Source organism: Urtica dioica, chromosome 1, assembly GCF_054948205.1.
Source record: "Urtica dioica subsp. dioica isolate 48M chromosome 1, U.dioica_male_clone48M_v1_H2, whole genome shotgun sequence".
In the NCBI taxonomy this organism is placed as follows: Eukaryota; Viridiplantae; Streptophyta; class Magnoliopsida; order Rosales; family Urticaceae; genus Urtica; species Urtica dioica.
In genome coordinates this window covers 60,368,717-60,381,115 of record NC_142756.1, presented here as the reverse complement: position 1 = coordinate 60,381,115, position 12,399 = coordinate 60,368,717, and the positions used below count along the sequence as shown (strand labels likewise).

The 12,399-nt window shown below is 35.4% G+C and overlaps 2 protein-coding genes across 3 annotated transcripts; one reads left to right on the top strand and one right to left on the bottom strand.

Annotated features, from left to right (window-relative positions):
* Positions 1-2,047: 2,047 nt before the first annotated feature.
* Positions 2,048-6,876, top strand: LOC149408342 (agamous-like MADS-box protein FUL-L). The gene is made up of 8 exons (XM_089616982.1): positions 2,048-2,572; positions 4,809-4,893; positions 5,448-5,515; positions 5,589-5,688; positions 5,776-5,817; positions 6,196-6,237; positions 6,325-6,440; positions 6,558-6,876. The coding sequence occupies exons 1-8, from the start codon at positions 2,388-2,390 to the stop codon at positions 6,658-6,660; spliced, it is 741 nt and encodes a 246-aa protein (XP_089473108.1). The 5' UTR covers positions 2,048-2,387; the 3' UTR covers positions 6,661-6,876.
* A 140-nt stretch (positions 6,877-7,016) lies between these two features.
* On the bottom strand, positions 7,017-9,499 carry LOC149408341 (Regulator of chromosome condensation (RCC1) family protein). Of its 2 annotated transcripts, XM_089616961.1 has the most exons (8): positions 9,240-9,499; positions 8,898-9,119; positions 8,640-8,833; positions 8,517-8,564; positions 8,359-8,431; positions 7,700-8,279; positions 7,418-7,609; positions 7,017-7,329 (listed from the first exon to the last, which is right to left on the bottom strand). In XM_089616961.1, exons 2-8 carry the CDS (start codon positions 9,112-9,114, stop codon positions 7,275-7,277), a joined length of 1,359 nt encoding a protein of 452 aa, XP_089473087.1. In that variant the 5' UTR covers positions 9,115-9,119; positions 9,240-9,499; the 3' UTR covers positions 7,017-7,274. The 2 variants fall into 2 exon arrangements, with proteins under 2 accessions (XP_089473087.1, XP_089473097.1); XM_089616971.1 differs by lacking the exon at positions 9,240-9,499 and having other exon boundaries at positions 8,898-9,231.
* Between the last annotated feature and the right edge of the window lie 2,900 nt (positions 9,500-12,399).

Genomic DNA, 12,399 nt, shown 5'->3' with positions numbered 1-12,399 from the left:
CACGCACTGATGGTCTGATTAATATAATGTCTCTTTTTGAGGTTAATAGTTTGAACAAAGCAAGACAAAGCTGAGAAATGTTATAACAAAGTATGACAAAGAAAAAACACCCTTGAATGTTGATCAATATTAACAAACTAATTATAAATCAATATATATGGCTCTTTATTTCTCTGTGTTTAATTAAAAAAAAAAAAAAAAAAAAAAAAAAAAAAAACATTCTGTGTGTGTGTGTGTGGAAGTGAAAGTTTTATCATCTTAAAGTAACTTTTATTTGTTTGGGCATTTCTAAGAAAAGACACAATGAGGTTTGGGAATCGCCAAAATAGGAAAATAGAGAAAAAGGACAAAAATTGAATAGAGAAAGCTTTTTTTGTAGAATATGCATTCGTATTATGGTTATAAAGTAACCACTATATATTGTATGGTTCGGAATATTAGCCATATGCATGAGTTTTTAGTGGCTGACATACTCTTCTGTGAGTCCATGAATATCTACAAAGAAGACATGCCATAAAACATAGTTATCTAGTTATACACACACACACACACTTGAGGATTTTCCATGATTAAAGAGAAGTGATCGGACTAAAGAAGAAGTGAAGAACCACATAAATCATCGTAGTTCAGTTTCGGAACTGCGTAAGTGACAACAGAAATTAGGATAACTGAAGAAGCCAATATATTAGTGAAAAAATTACATGTAGTTAACTGAACACTAACACTACTAAAGATTTATAATAAGTTATGTAACATCTGTATGCTAAAACTATGTGTATTTTCTCTTTTGTTTTACATAAAAAAAAAATAAAAATAAAAAATAAAAAAACATACGAATTGAGTAGCAATAAAAAAGAGGTGAGGATAACAAGAATGCTTTTAATTACCCCTGGCCATGGTTCGTTAGCCAGCCAGACATGTTCTCCTCTTTTCAGATATTGGTTCATGTGGCTCAAATTAATTTGAGACTGTCCTAATCACTACATTCCATTTCTGCCCCAATATTGTCAAAGACCTTAAGACATGCACTCTCAAGATATTTTATTTCATCGTATTCGTATTACATTTAAATATTTCTTTGGTAAATATGATAATAAACATAAAGTATTTATCATTAAAAGAAATTATATTTTATCCCCCAATAAAGGCCTAGCTTGGATGGCACTATATCTAAATGATTTCTTTGTAAATTGTGCTTAAAATGTTCAATATAATCAAATATTATATATACACTATATGTGTGAATTATGTATAAATGAAAAATAACAAGAAAAGAAAATAATTTTTTTAGTTACACACTAACTCCCCATTGGGGATATACATAATGTTTATAGCTATGTAGTCATAGAAATTAACAGTATTACAAGATAGTCAAAAATTGACTAAATGCTGCAAAATAACCAAAAGATAATGACGAACCTAATAACACTACTGTGAAATTAAATAATCTAATGCATATAAATTTTCACTGTATATAATTACCCTATATAAAATGATGATAAATATATATATATGAAAAACTATTTAAAATAGCCTCGATTAACATTATAGTAGTCCCACTATATAAATATCAAAAATATAATCCAACTCATGATTTTCTCATGGTATATATGAATGATATATACATGTTGCTTTGATTTGGCTAATTTGTTAAATGTTGGATATTTGGTCTAAAATTTCAAAATAAGGGTCATATGCCTCAATTGTCTAAATATTAATTATTTGCAGTTTAACCAAAAGGAAGGATGAACAAGCCAGACAATAAAACAAAAAATACTACAATAATTAACGACAACAAATTTGAAACAACAAATCATGGAAAATTTCAAAAACTAATTAGTAAAGATTCTTGAACTCGGATGTGAAAACAATATATCATCTTTAGTGTATTAATGTCTGGTGTAATAGAAAAAAACTACTAAATCTAGTACTAGCTATAGCTAGTCTAATTGATACTACAATATTCAAATTTTAAAATAGTTTTTTTTTTTTTTAAATGTGAACTATTTTACTAACGATTATTAATTCAGAAGGACCATTCGGTCCAATTTTTCTTTTACGTACAAGGCAAACATAAACTAACATCTATAAATTCCCCAAGAATGCAACAGCCAAATCAAACCAAACACAAACACCCAATCAAAGGAAGGGAAAGAAAAAGAAAGAAAAATATATCAATAAAAAATAAAAACACCACTCCTCTTCTTCTTCACTCTTTATCTTTCTATCTTTTTTGTTACTAAATATATTATCATATATTAAAGATAACTATACACATCTCTCTTCATTAGAAAACGGCGAACCGTAGGGTTTCTTGTTATCAATCGATCTATAAAAAAAAATTAAAAAATAGAAATAGTAATACTAGGAAAGTGAAGTAGTGAATCATGGGAAGAGGGAAGGTTGAGCTGAAGAGGATAGAGAACAAGATCAGCAGACAAGTGACGTTCTCAAAGCGACGGACAGGATTGATCAAGAAGGCCAAAGAGATCAATGTGCTTTGCGAAGCTGACGTGGCTCTCATCATCTTTTCTGCTAAAGGCAAACTCTTTGAGTTCTCATCACAGTCTGGGTAAATTTCTTTCTCATTTCTACATTGTTTTTCGCTACTATATTTATTTTTTACCTTCTAGATTTTTCCCAAATTTGGCAAGGTGTTCTTAATATTTCCCAAAAGGAAATAAGACAAATTAGCAACACTAGTAGTTGTTTGTACAGTCAGTTCACAATTGGCGAGGGACAAAATCTATTCCGTGGATAATAGTTTTTTTCCCAAAAAAATGAATGAATACTTTTTTTTTCCTTTTTTTTTTTTGTAAGTTAATTTATTGGATAATTTAATAGTTCAAATCTTTAAATCTAATAAATATGAACATTTGTATTATTCATATTTATGTTAATAGACTTGGATATAACTTTTAAATTTTAGTTTTTAAATCATAGAATAACTCCCTATATGAAACCCGATATGGTTCTTCAAATTTAAAAGAGAAAAACGTAATTCAAAACATCAAAAAATTTCTTTTCTAATACGATGCGTATGTTTAATTATTTTTCTCTTCTTTAATTTGTAATTTTTTTCTATAGTATTTGAGTTTTCTTAGACAGCTAAACAAGAATTAAAAAAGAAACAAATATCCTACTTCGTTTTCCTGAATTTTTTCACTTAACAGTAGCTTTTCTCTTTTTTGGCTTAACATTTACCCATCATTGGGTTTTCCGTCAAATTTTCCATTTTTCTTGGTGAAGTTCAGGTTCAAAATTAAGCGTATAGTTGGAAATATCACAAAATTTGTTGAGCAGATCGTTTAGAAGCATTACTAATATTTCCCACTATCCCCTGCACTATCTATTTGAATGCATTAGTTACACATATAAATATCAAATGAGTATTATTCCATCCAAAATTAGTATACTGTTTTTTTAATTGTCACTTATTCGGTATTATTAACCAAAATTACATAATATATATATATATGGGTCTAGATAAGAGAGATGATAAACTCCAATTCCATGACAAACAGCAAATTAAAGAAGGAGCTGGTGTAGAATGATTACAAGTAGATCAAGATAGGAACCACACTAACAATTTCTAAACGATAAATACCTTTGAGAGATTAAAAATAAAGACAAGAAACCACATTATAGTGTATTAGAAGTCACAATCCCAATATACATAGAAACGAATCATCTCATGGTCCAATAATATCTGACCAAGTGAAGTAGCTGAGATACGTGGGAAAAAAAAAAAATGAGGGGAGTTACACATAAATGGCCAGCAGACCGTGTCTGTTAAAATTATAGGATAGCTATTAAATAATTAAGAAAATAACTCAAATTAAATTAAGACAGCACATATACGACATGCCATGAGAGAATTAGGCATAATTTAGGTTATAGTTTTAATATTTGGATAATGGGTCTTTTAGTTAAACAGCCAATTGAAACTAATAGATTTGAAAAATAATCAAAGTTTGCCTAAATTTAATTAAATAGCTAATTGTAACTAATAAATTTGTCAAATTAGTGGTTTGCCTAAAATTAGTACCAAAAAAAAATGTGTAACTACCAGACGTTGATAATTCTTTAATTCTATCAGTAATTTTTTTTCACGGTGGTAAATTATTATACGAGGGTCAAAATATTAATTGAAGTTGTCAAAGAGCATTAGAACAATGTGAATTTTTTTTTTTTTGTTGAAAACAAATTTTTTGATATGTTGCTAATTAATTAATTTTGAATATTTTTTATATAATATTTTCTTGAGTAATTGTTTCTGAATTTTATCAGAGGTTACCTTTTGGGCTGGTTCAAAATGAAACCCAACATTAAGACCAGAGACACATTAGACCTAACTCACTCACCCAGCTTGCTATGATATATTTAGTGTAGTTTAATTTAATCCAAGATAATCAGAATAAGAATATCTAATTAGCTGCTAAAATAATTGACAACGAATTACTCATAAAATTGAATTTATCATAAATATACATACATAAGACTCCGGGCTAAAAAGTTAACCAACTATTCACTTGTTTTTTTGTTCAAACCTTTTAGTTTGATTCATCCAGTTTATTTTGCATTTCCATTTTGATATATAATCCTTTTTCTTTTCTTTATCCAAGAGATATCAGTTCTATAATTTTTCAGTTTCAACATATGACTGGCTGTGTGTATATTATTTTAAGCTTCAGGTATGCTAACTATATGATCTTCCAGTTCTTGCTCGTCTCTCACTATCTTTTTCTTTCCTTTTCTTTTCTTTTCTTTTCTTTTCTTTTCTTTTCTTTTCTTTGCGTTTTGCATAGCATGGAAACAATTCTTGATCGATACGTGCGATATACAAGTGCCCAACGTCAGTTTTATCCCAGTTGTACTGATCTTCAAACACAGGTTTCTGATAATATACAATATATATATATATATATACGTGCTAATATTTATTTTCAAAATTAAATTATAGTCATAACCATAACCATCCCGTTTAACTTATCACTCTTCACAAGTTTCATTATATGTGACTGTAGTTTCTGGCTGTGTTTTTCTGATAATAAGATAGTTCTAACTATTTCTCATATTTTAGCAAAATAGTAAACGAAAATCACAATTTTTAATTTATTATTAGCCATTAACGGCAAAACATTATGGATTTGCCCTTTTGTAGAATTATTAACGAAATGAAAATACACAAGACGTGTGAAAAAAGTAATTGGGTTTTTTTTTTTAAATTCGAATTTAACTACATTCCAAAAAACCAAAAAAAAAAAAATATATATTAACTTTATTATTATGCGTCGTTAATAGTTGAGCTCAGTCTTTTCAGGTCGTCAATAGAAATCAACAATTATCAACAATTTCTTCCCCTTTATGCTCCTTTGATTTCCTAGGTCATTTACATGTTAATTATTATAAAGAAACGAAACTGTGGATTATATTATATGATGCAGGAAAATGAAGGCTCTGAGGACTACACGAAGCTAGTAAATAAAATTGAATTGTTGCAGAAGAGCTTAAGGTACTACTATGTGTGTGTGTGTGTGTGTGTCTGTGTGGGTTGACAAAGAGATATCTTTTCTGTAACGTTATAGGAACACTATGGGAGAAGATTTAGATCCATTAAGCACTAGAGAACTTCATAACCTAGAACAACAAATTGATACAGGTCTTAAGCGCATAAGATCTAAAAAGGTAATATATTACAATTTACAAATCATCAAACTTATTCACCTCTTTTACATTTCCATGTAAACCTTGTTTTGTGCTTGAATATTTCAGAACAAACTCCTGAATGAAACCATTACAAACTTGCAAAAGAAGGTATGTGTTTCAATATTATTGATCATCATTTTTGTGTTTATTTGAATTAATCTATCTATTCCTTTTACGGCACACACTCTCTCTCTCTCTCTCTCTCTTATCTTTTCTTTCTCAAATATAATGCACTCTTTCTCTTTAGGGTTTTTATTTCCTGTTGAATGTTTTTTTTTTTTTTACTGAATCAATGGAAAACATATTGAATTCAAATATTTATAGGCCAAGGATAATGTATTTTGAATTATTTTTTAGCTTAATTAACAACACCATAGTTCTCATGAATCACCATCATCATTATCATCATATGATCCTATAGGGACCAATACATATAGAATAGAGATTGTCAATGGTTTATATCTCATTGTTAGCTCATCATGACAGTCAAAGGCGCTGCGACAACAAAACAACTGTATGGCCAAGAAGGTAAAATAAAATTCTATCAAAAACTCGTCAAACTTAGGCTGCTAAAAAAAAAAAAAAAAAAAAAAACTGACGTAATTTTTGGCTCAGATGAAAGAGAGCGCAAGCTTGGAACAACAAGCCATTAATGGCGATCCAATCTCATCTCCATCAACTCTCTTTCCGAAAGTCTCCTCGCAAGGACCGGTTCCTGCTCCGTCTACAAGGTATTCTTTCTTTTGTACTAGAAACTCAATTAAAAATGTAAAAATAAATGTAACGAATAATAATATAGCTTGGAGATTGATCACTCAGACAAAACTTGACATATGTGATTTCTGCAGTGAAGAAGTCGATGAAGAATATGAAAGGCGAGCTGATCAGACCATCGTCCCTGCAGACATTGACTTGCCACCGTGGATGATCAACCATCTCATCAACCATTGACTAAGTATTATAGTCTTGACCATGTATGGTCTGTCTCTCTCAGTTTCTCGGAAATAAATTATTCGCTTACATTGTATTGTATTTATTTATAAAGTGAAATGGGGTGATTGAATTAGCTTTTTTATGAAGCTCGCCCCAAGAGTTATGATGTTATGCAATAAAATGGTTGTGTCAATGCTAAACGAAGATTAGTTCTATTTTGCGATGTCTTAACGATTTCTGGCTCAAAAAAAGAAAAAAGTAATGCCTGGTATTTTATCTATTAATTATGGAGGGTTAGATAGGCTAATGAAGTTTGAAGGAGCAATTTAAACGAAAAATGAGATGGACAAAATATAAAGTATCATCAGTGCCACTTTAAATAACGATCTTTATTTGCATATACTATTCATTTGAGTTCATCGTAAAGAGTTTTCTGATTTACAACAAACATCATGTCACAAATCACTGCTCAATATATGGTTCATTTTGTCTGTGCTCGATCGTCGGAAAAGTAGTAAATAGAAAGCCTACAAGGGCATACATAAATAACGTAATGTACAACTTTGGTTCAGTTGAGTTCAATTTTAAATGGTGGAGTGAGTGGTGAAATATCGAAAAGAATGCTCGAGATTTCAAGATTTCGTGCTATCGCCGCCGTCATTTTCGCAGCCATCCAGAGCATTTTCCCTACCAATATATAAAGCAGTGTGAACAAGGAAATATCCGTCTCAAGTATATATAGACACACACACACACAGGTCACAGAAATCCGAACCTGAATCTTGTGCAAAGGCGTGCAAGGGCATCGGAGGCGGTGATGGAGGCGATGTGTTCGACGTGAGAGACGTTTGCGAGAGTGAGAGTGTTTGCGAGCCTGAACTCACACAGCTCCTTCAACGAACACGCGTTCGTCAAAACGGCCGAGTGCCCGCCCCCGCCTCTCAGCTTTTGCACTTCCCCAACGCACCTGCAACAACACCCCATGTCACCTAATTAAGGTGTCTTCTCTTCTCACTGGTTATTACGACAGAGACACGAGAGAATGAATTTCCCTCACCAATCGAGCGGCGACGGATACCAAGCGCAGTTGGAGTTTTCGTTGGCTGCCTGGCCGTAGGTGTTGTAGCCCCGGCCGTGAATTTGGCCGTCCTTGGTGGAAATGAGGGTGTGTGAATGCCCGCACGCGACCAGCTTCACGTCTTTCGGAACAACCAGAGCGGGAATCTTGTGTAGAAGAAACGACTCGGAATCGAACGGACCGAGCCCTAGTTGGCCGACTTGATTTGCCCCCCACGCGTACAGAGCTCCTTTCTGTGTGATGGCGCAGGTGTGTGCGCCGCCGCAAGCAACGTATCTGACCGACATTCCATTCAGTCCGACAACCCGCCTCGGGATCACCTCTTTGTTCCCCGCCTGAAGAAAACAATGGCCCAACTGACCCGCGCTTCCCAGCCCCCAAGTGTAGACGTCGCCGCTTTGGGATATGGCCGCCGAGTGGTACTCTCCGCACGACACTTGGGTGATGGTCACCACCTCGGGGGGCTCGTCCAGGAACCGAGCATACGCAGTTATTACACGAGCCCTCTGTAGACCCTCGCAAGTAACTCCTCTTCCGAGCTGCCCATATTCGTTGTATCCTGGTTTATCACCGTCGATGATGTTGGTGTGGTTTTCATGATAATGTAAGCACAATCATAGGGGCATTTTGTGAGTTACCCCAAGCTTGTAATACCCCATCCTCTGATAAAGCCACCGCATGAGTTGCCCCGCAGGAAACTTGACGAATGATCTGTGTGATGATCAATTAAATATATAAATATTATTCTGTAAACACAGACAGATAATGTATTTGTTGAAGCAAAGAAAGGAGTTACCGTATTTGGAGAAAAGGCGCCCCAAAACAAACGTGGAAAATCAGACCCCTGCGTGAAGGGAACAGTGTTAGATCATCATCGGGCATTTCTCGTATTCGTAATAACAACAGCACAGACGTGCACCTGATTCTGGCCCCAAACCCAAAGGCGTGCTGTGTGGTTGTGACGAGGCTCAGCTGTGGCTATGGCTATGGCGGCGGTGCAATGCGCTCCGCAAGACACGGATGTGACAAAGTGGGTCTCCAATTGGTTGACCCTGGTCGGGAACTTGCGGGGCTCCTCCGTGCCGTCCCCCAACTGGCCGAACCCGTTGGCCCCTGATGAGACCACCACAGATCATCTTGCTGAAAACAGAGAGAGAGAGAGAGAGAGAATACCAACCCCATGTGAAGAGAGAGCCGTCGGAGGCCACGGCGGCGGTGTGCTCGCGGCCACAGGCGATATCCAACCACAGGCGACACGTGTCCCCTCCCACCGCCGCCAATTGCTTGGGAATCCGCTGCTGCTTCCCTTGCCTCCCCGTCTGCCCCGATTCGTTGTAACCCCAAATGTATATCGCGCTCTTCATCGCAAACCGCCTTGTGCCATCAACATCCATTTTTTCTATCAAACACCCACCAAAAACCAACCAATTAGCTCTTGTATAACTGAAACGACCTCAGAAAGGTAATTCGGACTCTTTGCAACCAGACAGAGCTATTGATGATGCAAACGCCAAAATACCTAAACTGGAGACGTTGTTTCGAGATACCCAATCAAATGAGAACCAAATTGAGTTAGAATTTAATTGGACATATACGAATTGATGCTTTTTTTAGTATCATGAAAAATTATATTGACAAATTTGTGGCGCTTACGGATTTGGTATATCATATCATGTAATCTTGCTTTTTGATTAGTAGTGTATGTACTATTGTTCTTTTGCTTTTTAATCTTCTAGCAAAAACATTAAAGTTTTTTTTTAAAATGTTTCTGCTAGAAGCAGTATAGATCGAAAGAAATGAGTTCGACTCCGCAGAATAACCGAAAATCACGAGATAAAGATGGCGCTCATGAAGATACAAATTCGATAACTTTTTTTTCATCAAATTTTATTATACTATTCAAAAAAAATTGCGTAAAAAAAACATTAGATATTCATGTTAGATTTTTGTTGCTCCTCGACCAAGTTGGAGACTGATTCCAGAACAGATGAACTTCAAGTGTAAATCATCGACTAAATGTCGGTTGAAAGAGTTCGTTACAGTTTATGATAAAGGAAGATTCTCAATTTGGACACCTGATTGAATTCCCTAAATATTTGGACATGAATTTAACGCCATTGTGGATGATATTATGTCGTCGAATACAATTAAAGAAGCGATGGAAAGTATGGTTTCTTGTGAATAGTAAATGTAATCGATTTTCTTTGGTGGAGTATGTGATGATATCCCGTGTTCGAAATATCCTAAAGGGAGAAAAAAGAACGGTACTAACTCATTTATGATGTTTCATTAAGAGAAGATTGCGGTTGAGATTTTTCATGATTATTGGCTTTTATAAAATTTTTGCTTTATTATTTTCTCTTTAAAGTATAATTTTAGACTTTTAAACTTCTGGATTAAGTATTAGATTTCAAGATTTGTGAATTTTTCTATTAATTATTAGACTTGAAGACCTATGAACTTTTGGATTGAGTGTTAGAATTGAAGATTTATTTTATTTAAATTTTATTATGACATTTTAGTCTTAAGTCTTAAATTTTGGAATGGGTATTTGAACATTTAGTAACTAGTTGGCCAATCGATCAAAGATTGTTTAATCAACTGAAACAACCAAGACCTAGTCTAACTAGTTGGCCAGAAAGAGTCAAAGTAAATTAAATAAATCGGTTCGGCTAGTACAACTAGTAGATAGTTAGATCAGTCGACCGAATGTTGTTTAGAATGATTTGCACAATTAAAGTATAATATATAATTCAACCAATTTATGATTAATTAAGCTTGACTATAAAGACTCAATAGTCTTTTTTTCAACTCGACCGAACCAACTAGTTCAACTACACTTTAGCGGTCTAATATTGAACTAGTCAACGAGAACTGTTGTCAATAGACGACAAGTTCGACTAGAAAGACCTTCTTTGACTATAATTCGATTAGCCGGTTGCTCAAGCTATATTTTTATGTTTTAAGATTATCACACCAGTATTTGATTACTTTACATTAGAAATCATAGATTATAATATGTTAATTGGGAAATTAAATACTACTAATGAGCTTGGCTCATCATCGTAAAGTTACACTAATGTTAAAAGTGTCACGACTGTGTTTATTATTAATTGTTATAATAAATTAGAATTATTTGCAAAATTGAAATTTAATAATTAAATCAAGTTATGAGTAATTAAGTTTGAATAAAAAGACTTACTAGTAGTTTTTTAATTCCACTAAGCCAACTAGTTCAACTACACATTAATTGTGTAATATTAAACTACTAGTAATTCTTTTTATTCAAACTTAATTAATCATAACTTGATTTAATTCCAAAGTTGATGTTTTGGAGAGAGAGAGAGAGAGAGAGAGAGAGTTGTAAGCAATTTCTTAATAAGCACCAAAAAGAAATTAAAATTACAATTAACTTAAAGTACTTTCTTCTCCTCGAATTCGTCATCCTCTTGAATAACCTTGAGCCGACTGCAAAATATGCTTTTAGTTAGCAACTACAAATTAAAAACATGCAACAATACCAGACTCCCAAAACCTCCGAGGTAAATCTAACTACCTGCTTCATGAGACCACTTCATGCACAATGACTATTCGAAGCGACCTACGGAGAGCTCAGAGACTTGAAAGTAGAAGTACTTCTCCGCCCATCGGTCATCCTTCGAAGGATAGCCTGATATGATCCCCTTGTACGGCTTCCACGATAAGTAGAATGTGCTCGGGTGGCTAGAATTTTTCTTGGTTGTAACTAACTGAATCAAGTCCTTTAGGGTCAACCTCCAACGTGAATATAAAATCTAGAAGAAGTGGGGGAGTAGGTGTTATTGGCCCGTTCCGGGCCGCCAAGGGAAAAACCGTCACGACGTCATCTCAGTCGTCTCGGCCCGAGCAGCCCCTCTCGGACGACCAGTCCCGGGGTAGTAGGCCCGCTCGGCCTCCCGAGGCAGCAAGTCCACTCGGCCAAGGGCCGACCGGCCAGTCCCAGGACAGCACACCTGCTCGCCCATGGCCGACTGACCAGTCCCAAGGCAACAGGATCGCTCGGCCATGACCGACCGGCCAGTCCCGCTCGAGCAGGGCCCAATCGGCCATCTCCTTGACGCCCAATGGCCGATCGGCCTCTGAGCATGGCCGATCGGCCATTTCCAATAAGTCCTTCTCGAGCCCTATAAATACAAGGTTCGGCCCTCACCAAAACACTGTCGAACTCCTATGTCACAGTTTCTCTCAACTGTGATGATTTATCCCTCTAAATTTACACTCCACCTCATCCCCTCTAATGTTGAGCGTCGGAGAGGTAAACAGAGGCACCCCCTCTGTTTCCCCTTTGTAGTTCACGGTTCTTTTATCTGTTTCAGGTACACCGCAAACTTGAGGACCATTGATAGCTAAGGGAAGACTCGAGACATCGAGCCCGACACGCTCAAGCCGAAGCGAGACCACTCGGTCCGACCGAGGGTCTAACCGTTTTTTACTTCTAAATAGTTGTTCGAAAACGAGCGACAACATTTTGGCACTAGAAGGAGGGGACTTCCCGACCTTAGCAGCTCGTTCCCTCTACCACACCTTTACTCAACATCAACGATCTTGCTCTCGAGAGATGAGCAAAGCACCCATGGGAGTCATTCATACTTGAAGGAGACCCATGTAAGCTTGCCTTGCGATTGGGATGAATCGTCTAG